This window comes from Notolepis coatsorum (assembly GCF_963971535.1).
Source record: "Notolepis coatsorum genome assembly, chromosome: 17".
In the NCBI taxonomy this organism is placed as follows: Eukaryota; Metazoa; Chordata; class Actinopteri; order Aulopiformes; family Paralepididae; genus Notolepis; species Notolepis coatsorum.
In genome coordinates this window covers 24,614,583-24,624,598 of record NC_140181.1, presented here as the reverse complement: position 1 = coordinate 24,624,598, position 10,016 = coordinate 24,614,583, and the positions used below count along the sequence as shown (strand labels likewise).

Below are 10,016 nucleotides of genomic sequence, written 5' to 3'. Positions count from 1 at the left end.
TATTATTATTATTATTGTTGTGAAGGGCCAGATTAAAGCTGAGAATCTACATTTATTGTTTTATATACCTTGTATATTATTTATATATACACGTATATGCGTGTAAATCCTAGTAATATTCGCTTTCCTTATGAATAATGCCCCCTGACGGTGGCGCCAGGCAGTCTCGCACTCAGACAGGTTCAAGGGCGAGTCTGGGCTAGTCAGGACATGCCCTTGGCAGCGCATTGATTCCGGGCAAGTGGTTAGGTTTGGGCACTAGAAAGCCACTTAAGTATATATACAGCGGCAGGTGCGAACAGTAGCTGTTCGTGCAGCAAGTTCAACGTTCATCAAGTTCGGTAAAACAGTGAAGTGAGAAGCAGTGCGTCTAACAGAGCGTTGAGAACCATGTGCGAAGTGAATAGTAAAAGTGTCAGATTTAATGCAGTAACGTCAAGTTCGACTTAGCTTAATGTGAAGTAAAGAGTCGTTAATTATTGTGTATCGTGCCAACAGCAGTTCGTTCGTGTGTAGCATTACCCAGCAGTTCGTTCGTTTAGCTAGTGGACCTTAGCCAGTGCGCGTGGACTAAATACACTGGCGGCGATTGCAGAACCAGTATTGGTTGGATTATATTGATTGTGGAACGTACTACCCGGAGAAGAGCATCGTTAATCTCCACTGTCGTTTGGATTTAACACCGTGAGGATCTACATTCGGGCTGGCCTCATGGACCGAGGCTAGCTGGCTATTATCATTGCTATTGGGCAATTGGATTACAGTTATTGCTTTTGATGCTGAGCTTTGGATTACAAGGACTGGCTTCTGTACGTGAATCCCCTTCTTCTTCAATTGATCAGACTGAGTATCCGAACATTCCTCTCTCCTCCAGAACTTACAACTCTGGGAGGAACCCATTGTCTCCAAGCGGTACCAGCGTTGCCCTCTATAATTGCCATTCTACGCCAAGCGGCGTTAGCCTAGTACCCCATCGTAGGAAGTACTCTATTCCCATTGACTTATGCTACTGACTGACTTTATGCCTATTCTTCGCCATACAAGCGCGACCCTAATTCTCATATCTGTAACCAATTACTGCATAATAATAAATACCCTCAAATGATATTTCTTTGTCAGTGCCGTATTATTATGAGTGTCTGCCATATATTAGATGTACTGTCTGGCCAGTAATTAAAGTACATACCTAGCAGTGGTTTAATCTATCACAATCTTTAATACAGTCAGGGATTTATAACCCCTCAGTTACAATTATTATTATTATTATTATTATTATTATTATTATTATTATTATTATTATTATTATTATTATTATTATTATTATTATTATTATTATTATTATTATTATTATTATTATTAACATATTGATACAAGAGTGTAGGCTACTTCAAACGCATCAAATCCTTCTGTGATTGTCATCATCACTGTCGCAGCTATCTGGCTCAGAGTCCTTTTAATTTATATTATCTGGATCGTCCTCAACCGGTTCCAATGCTTGTTGAACACCTCCTTTCATGTCTTTTTGCCATTTTATTATAAAACCAGGGACAAGCTCCTCTCTTTATCCTCTGTTACGCACGAATGACGGCCCGATCTGCGAGAGCGCACAGCTGGAGTATGGAGAAACAATAGGAATTGTCCATTGGTCCTCCCAGCCGACGTGACCATTTCTAGCATTTCCATTGGCTATACTATAGCTAAAAGCTCAGTGAGAGATACATAGATGCAGGGAATTTACTATCCTGCATTTGGAAGTCAGAAAAATACCAATGTAGATGTTTCAAGATCTAAGTGGAACTTCCGCACTCCGCCAAACACGCTGTGGTCTGATACAATTTAAAGCAAAGCTTTACAGACGGTTCCAAAGCCGTAAAAGAATGTGAATCCCTACCCACCTTCAAAACCGCTCTAAAAGAGCACCTACGGGAGGCTGCAAATCCTTTGGTCTGTATTTAACACTTTGAGTGCCAGCGACGATAAATATTGTCGTTTTTTTTCATCAATAGTCTCATGTTAGTGCTGCAAACTCTCTCTGAGCTCCATTGGGCAAATACCACCCCCTATCGTCTCTCCCTGTTGTACTGCACCCCATTGGATTAGACTGAATGAAACACACGGGGGGGAATCCAGCTTCCTCGTTTTACTTCTCGGGCAAGGCACCCGAGGGGATCCAAGTCATTGCCGAGCCGCAAAACAGCGTGGAATACATATTTCCAGTACCCAGCGCTGGATCAATAAACGCGATCGATATTTGGAATGGCGATCAGGAATTGGAATAATCTTTTTGGAGAACATCTGATCTGAGGTAAGGAATCTATTTTACCAGTCTTAGGATAATCAGAACTTTTTTCACAGAGATATCAGCATGTGCCATATGTGTGTGTGTGGTACCACGATAGCTATGAGCTAACTAACGTTACAAGCTCAAACACCTTATAACTACTACTATTGTCGTGTCCATAAGTTCCCTGGCAGAATACTTGTGAGGACAAAGGTATACAAAGAGGAGAGAACCATTTTAAATCGGGCATTCATGCCGGCTAAAGGCCTCTACATGCTACAGCAACTTCAAAGCAACTGCAACACAACATCGACAAAGCAACGGTGTTGCAGACACTCTGCCTTTATGCTTCTGCAACATCGATGTGCAGCCTATGCAACATTGTACCCCGGATGTAGCTAGGTTCCCTAGATAGATGAAATTTCCCTTCTCAACCAACCCATTGATAACAAGCAGAAAAAGAAGCATTATTTTTACTTCCGGTCGGGGGATTTCAAAATAAAAGAGCGACGTCTAAAAGCACCGTAAATACGTTTATTTTGTACATTATCTAACGCTAACACAAACCTAAACTAATCTAAAGTTAGTTTAGGTTCGTGTTAACGTTAGATAATGTACAAAATAAACGTATTTCCGGTGCTTTTAGACGTTGCTCTTTTATTTTGAAATCCCCCGACCGGAAGTATTTGTGATGTATTCTGCTTGTGTAACTTTAGGTTAGTTTTAACGTTAGCTAGCAGCAGGGATGGACGCCTTTGTGCAAATGCAGGCAGCTACAGGCACTCGAGGTCGAGGAAGAGCTGCTGAATTTAATCGGCAGGAGGAGAGAGAGCTCGTCAAAGCTGGATATATCCCTGTGGCTGTGGTTGTAGGCACGAAAATGCAGCTTGAACTACCTGTTATATTAAATTAATTGATTGCTGTTTAACAACTTGTCCGTGTCCAGTCCTTTCGAACTGCCCCACCGTTCATTGTAAACAATGATGCATGTAATTATATTAACGTTACTGTGTGTTGTTGTAGCTATGTTAATAAATTCTGAATGGCATTGACGTTAGTTGGGTATGATAGAGCATTGAATAGCATCATCAACGCTAGCTGGCTGGCTACAACAATGGAGGATGGTATTCCTCGCTGCGGGACCAATATTATTCTATGACAGCCCCGCCCCGATTCACTACCAACCAATCACTGCTACGCAATATCAACGCAACGGTTGTTTAGATTAGATTTTGGGGAGATGTACGCAACATCCTCGCAACACAGTCTACAAGACCCTCTGCAACAACCGCGTTGAAATCGCGCTGATGTTGTGTTGCAGTTGCTTTGAAGTTGCTGTAGCATGTAGAGGCCTTAACAAGCTAGACGTCGCACGATGTTGTTAGCACAATAGCTACCAAGCTAAGCTACGTTAGCTTCTAACGTTGTATACACAATATGTACAACGACACAATTTACATTATTACAAATATGGTAACGTGGTTGTGGCTTTTACAAATAGTGGTTAGCTTTAGAGATGGATGGCTATGATCACGGAGCAATAGTGTTAGGTGAAACAGATACATTTTCATTCATCACTCCTCGGCTAGTAGTAGCAAGGCTCTCTGCTTCCTACCACTAGCTGTGTTTGACTCTCACAGCCCCTCGCTGCCCTGAACCTGACGTGACGTCAGCATTAAGATGACACACGCACGTTATTGATCCATGGATTAAAATATGCATGTGCGTGGAGCTTGTGGTTTGGTCGACAAAATGTTTGATAAAAACGCTAAAACTGGGTCAATTTCGATAAAAAAAAAATCCTTCTTCATGAAAGTCAGCGTTGGCCTAGTCACATTGTTTATTGAACAAAAATACAACCTGCAAGTTGGCCTTTAAGATACGTCATTGATTGGACAGTTAGTTGGACATACACACATTCTTATAAAGGCCCACCCAGTGAATGATGCACGATGCCGCTATCCGAAAATGATATGAGGCGAAGCGTCTGAACAGGCAAGCCAGGCAACTGTGTGGAGCCTCCACCAGTAGGGGACCCCGAGGGCTGACAGAATTTACTCAACAGCAGCCACTGCAACTCCATCTTCCTTAAAAAGGTCTTAAAAAGTCTTAAATGTAACCTGTTGAAACCTGCAGGAACCCTGTCCGTCAACATTGACCTTCAGTGAGACCATAACACCTGTCCATCATGAAGATGACATGTCAGATGTCACCCACCTCTACAAGCAGCAGTATCACCACTAAAGGTTTGACCTCAAGAAAAACAGGAGGATATAATTAATTTAGAAGGCGAGAGGAAGATTTAGTAATTGCTTGTATGTTATTCTGATTTTGTATTTGTATAAGTGTAACGGATGGTATCGTGAAGCGCAGTCAAGAAGGGCTGGGGTGAGTAGCGGTGCTATGGGTTAAACTCACTCTCACATCCTCAAAAGACACATAGACCCAGAAGTGAATTCACCTCTTGGTATAGCGATGTGTGTTGTTGCCTGTGGCGTGGGAGACCGGGGTTCGACTCCCACTCGGGGCATCGAAGTGGAGTGGAGTGAGTTTGAGAGGGTGAGTGTAACGGATGGTATCGTGAAGCACAGTCACGAAGGGCTGGGGTGAGTAGCGGTGCTATGGGTTAAACTCACTCTCACATCCTCAAAAGACAGATAGACACGTTGCGAAGAAGTGGATTCACCTCTTGGTATAGCGGTCTGTGTTGCTGCCTGCGGTGTGGTATCAATAAGTATCAATTACATATAACTATAATTACCTGAGTTTTGATGAGTACAGTAAGCTGAAACAAGTTTAAGGACCAAACATTTTCCTATAGGTGTGTTTCAGGTCAGTTGAGACTAGCTTTCCTTTATTACTGTATTGATAATATTTTGCATTTTGTAGTAAATAAGACTGGTCATCAGGATGATGAGGAAAAACATCAGTGAGAAAAGATGACATTAGGAGACGAGACAGCGTCAGGATTGGAAAGTGAAGCATAGGGAAGGAAGAAAGTGTATATTTATGGATTTGTTATGCAGCACAGTAAGGACCAGTCAGCCCTCCTGCCCTCCAAGCTCTCAAAGGTCCAGGTCAGCCCTCCTCTGTCATACCAAGCTCTCACAGGTCCAGGTCAGCCCTCCTGTCATACCAAGCTCTCACAGGTCCAGGTCAGCCCTCCTGTCATACCAAGCTCTCACAGGTCCAGGTCAGCCCTCCTCTGTCATACCAAGCTCTCACAGGTCCAGGTCAGCCCTCCTCTGTCATACCAAGCTCTCACAGGTCCAGGTCAGCCCTCCTCTGTCATACCAAGCTCTCAGTAAGGACCAGTCAGCCCTCCTGCCCTCCAAGCTCTCACAGGTCCAGTCAGCTCAGACCTCTGTCATACCAAGCTCTCACAGGTCCAGGTCAGCCCTCTGTCATACCATTTTAGCCAGGGGGCGTGGCCTAGTACTTCAGCAACAGGCTATAGCAGCTTTCCAAACTTCCTGCCAGAAACTACAGTTTTCCCAACAATATGCCGAAAGGAACTACATAAATACATTGCTAATCCTATTCTTAAGGAGCTAAAGGCAGTTTCCAAATCCCTTAGCCCAGCATCAACATGCTTCAAATTCCTAACAAAAGACAGAGTAACATATTAGGCTTCAAGATGTAGCCAATGCTAACAAACAAACAAATGAATGAATAAATCTCAAAAGTCTTAAAAGGGATGCATACATCAAAATAGGCTTTTCTGATCATTTATGTTCAATCCATTGGTGGTTACATTGGTTTGTCAAACTCCATTCTGTGGCTCTACAATAGTCATACGGTATATATACTGTTGTAGACAGTGTGCATAATGAAGCTACATCTAGTTCTGTGTCAATGTATCAGTTGACCTTGAGTGAAGTGTGAACTGTAAGTAATGTATCATTACTATATGGTGTGGCCAGGTGCAGGCTAATATAATATATTATTAACAACATGGCATGTAACTGCTATTAATCAAACTGGTGGCTTAGTATCCACTAGTAGAGGTCAGTTCCCTTTTGAGGCCTAATAGGAATCAAACGTTTTAATGAAAGAACTGCATTGAGGCTTATCTGGTTGACATCCTGTGTGGAATCTGTGGATGGTTGACATCCATTTCCCTACTGCTCCTATGTGTGTGCGTGTGGTGTGTGCGTGTGTGTGTTTGTGTGTGATAGATAGAGATAGAGAGATAGAGGGAGAGACCTACTTAAAAGGTTACTACCATGTCTTAAGGTTAACTTGACTAGCCTAATCTGAATCACTAGCTGACCCATCTAACCCCTACTGCCCTCATTGGCCCCATGAAGTTAGGCTGTCATTAACTCGTAATAACGTTCAATATGTGAATATGTGTCCTACTAGTTCAATACATGAATATCTGTCATACTAGTTCAATACATGAATATCCGTCATACTAGTTCAATACATGAATATCCGTCATACTAGTTCAATACATGAATATCTGTCATACTAGTTCAATACGTGAATATCTGTCATACTAGTTCATACTTTGTATAAAAGTATTCTGTACTTCTGTATGACAACTATTAAAGAAACTTGAAACTACATGAATATCTATCATACTAGTTCAATACGTGAATATCTGTCATACTAGTTCAATACGTGAATATCTGTCATACTAGTTCAATACATGAATATCTCTCATACTACTTCAATACGTGAATATCTGTCATACTAGTTCAATACATGAGTATCTGTCATACTAGTTCAATTCACTGTCATACTAGTTCAATACATGAATATCCGTCATACTAGTTCAATACATTATCTGTCATACTAGTTCAATTCATATCTGTCATACTAGTTCAATACGTGAATATCTGTCATACTAGTTCAATACATGAGTATCTGTCATACTAGTTCAATTCACTGTCATACTAGTTCAATACATGAATATCTGTCATACTAGTTCAATACATTATCTGTCATACTAGTTCAATACATGAATATCTGTCATACTAGTTCAATACGTGAATATCTGTCATAGTTCAATACATGAGATCTGTCATACTACTAGTTCAATACATGAATATCTGTCATACTAGTTCAATTCATGAATATCTGTCATACTACTAGTTCAATACATGAATATCTGTCATACTAGTTCAATACATGAATATCTGTCATACTAGTTCTAGTTCAATACATGAATATCTGTCATACTACTAGTTCAATACATGAATATCTGTCATGCTAGTTCTAGTTCAATACATGAATATCTGTCATACTAGTTCAATACATGAATATCTGTCATACTAGTTCAATACATGAATATCTGTGCCTTTTATGGAAGATTCATTCAATAGGGAAAATAAACGGTAGCATTTCGATGGGAGAGAGCAGGTGAAACGACGCTAAAAGGTGGGAAATGGAAGAAAAGGAAAGGCTCGTATGAGAGCTAACCTATTGACTATTATTCGACTAGTAGTAGTATCTCAGGAGGCAGGCCCAAGTGGTGTTCAATTATTAAAGCCATCTCCTTGTTATTATCATCAACAGGAAACATGGGACTCACCGCCGAGCGACAGCCACCCTGTGTGAGGAGCCACTGTAAACAGGCCAGGTTACCGGTGGCCGCGGCGTCGTGCGCGGGGCTCGCGCCGTTGTTCGCCAGGCTGTTCGCCGGCAGACCGGCCTCGTCCACCAGGAACCGCAGGCAGCTCAGCTTCCCGGCGCGCGCGGCGTGATGGACGGGCGACGCGCCGAGGAGATCCTTCATGTCGCCGTTGAGAACTTTTTCCGCCAGTTGCGCTTTCAGCGTTTGCACGTCGCCTTGCCGCGCGGCGAGAAGCGTCCTCTCCACCGCCATAGCTGCTGCTGCTGCTGCTGCTCGACCAACTCCTCTAGTGGAAATCAACCTTAGTAGTTCACCATCAATGGCAGGTTAACCATGATACTGTCGAGGCTTGTTGTCTCGAGTCCTCCGTTCAATGTAAAGAGGAAACAACTCACATGGCTGTAGTAAAAGTAAAACTCAGGTTTCGCATCGTAGTCATCACCGGAAAAAAGATGTTGATCGGTGGGTTCTTCAAATCGACTACGCTGCGCGTCGCCTACAATATCACTTTGGCCGTTGCATGATCGCGCAATGTACAGGCTGACACGTTTTTCTCCTTATGGTTACAACACCGGTAATATCTTAATCCACATTCTGCTCTACTGTATTGAGCCTTTTATCATCAGGCTACTGTGCGCGACGCTGGGCGGCTCACCTGACCGCTACTTGTTGTGGGATACTGAACACCTGTTGTTGCTCAGATCCCCGGGTGCTTTTATTTAGCAAACAAATAAACAAATAGATTGTCTTACATATTTTTGACCTGTTTGATTGCTGCGGTTTAATCCCGTGTTTGTAAAGAAGAATTCCGGATGGTTTTCTTCTCCTCTCTGTCGCAGATGGCGACATCGGACTCGCCTCTTGTTAAATAATCCATCAGGGGGAGGAGGTTCATTAGCCCGCAACATGTTGCTCCTAGAAAGCGGCTCACACGTTAAAGGGCCAGGAGGCCTATACTTTACTGAGAGTAGGTGATGAGAGTATAGGCTGTAACAGTAGTTCAAAACGTCTCTTTCGGACTTCTACTTGACCTTACCCCTAGAACCCACCTCACCCCTGCCCACTTTGACAACCTAGGATGGCTTAGAGTAGACGACAGAGTACAGCATCTTGCAATGGGCCTGGTCTACAAGATACACTACACGACTAAGGTACCCATGTACATGTCAAAATACTTCCCAAAGGTCAGTGAATACCACGACCACAACACCAGAGGGAGCTCCACAAATCATGTTGAAAACCCAGATTCGGCTCAAACAAGGGACTAAACACGTTTCGCAATTATGCCACATCAATAACGCCCTACCCAAAGCTGTAAAGGAATGTGAATCCCTACCCACATTCAAAACCGCTCTTAAAGAGCACCTACAGGAGGCTGCAATTCGAAACTGGCCACCTAAATGTCCAAACCCCCCCACCCCCTCCTAATAGACAGTCTCCTCCCCACCGCATGTATATATTCTCTCCCCACCATATGTATATTTCTCTCCCACCCACCCACCCCCTCCTAATGTACAGTCTCCTCCCCACCGTATGTATATATTCTCTCCCCACCGTATGTATATTTCTCTCCCACCCCCTCCTAATGTACAGTCCCCTCCCCATCATATGTATATATATACTCTGTCAGGATCTATGGGTAACAGTATTGTATATTTGCATATCGTATATGTCACAAATGTAACAGTATACTAAATACCTGAATGTCATGTATGTCCCTATGCCATAAACGTCATGTGTGTTGTGTATGTCATAAATGTCACTATGAATTGAAAATGGGGAACCCTGATGTAAACAAGACAAACGTCTTTCTCTGGTCTGCATCCCCTTAACAATTGTGTGTATTGAGCCATACTGTATTGTACCCATTCTGCAATCTGTTAAATAAAGTTTGCATTCATTCATTCATTCACGCATGGTGCGTTTCTCCAGCATCAGCTGTTGGTTTATTTTGCATACTGCAGCAAAATATAAGCATGAGAATCAGTATAAATGCAATAGCTCCAAAACGATAGGTTCCATCTGGTTCCATCTTATATAGAGGCACTTCATCAAAAAACAATGCTAATCTATTTTGCACAAATGTATTTGTAAGGCCCAACAACTTAATGTCCCCATGGGCCGGACACGTCTTCTTTAAACAAGTCAAGAAGA

At 42.5% G+C, this 10,016-nt stretch overlaps 1 protein-coding gene across 1 annotated transcript in view; it reads right to left on the bottom strand.

Annotated features, from left to right (window-relative positions):
- Positions 1 to 8,114, bottom strand: part of espn (espin) — a gene marked incomplete at both ends in the record, with an annotated part of 215,492 nt that extends 207,378 nt beyond the window's left edge. Inside the window, one exon of the mRNA XM_084333047.1 lies at positions 7,821 to 8,114. Coding sequence (XP_084189173.1) covers positions 7,821 to 8,114 — 294 coding nt within the window. The remainder of the gene's footprint in view (positions 1 to 7,820) is intronic.
- Between the last annotated feature and the right edge of the window lie 1,902 nt (positions 8,115 to 10,016).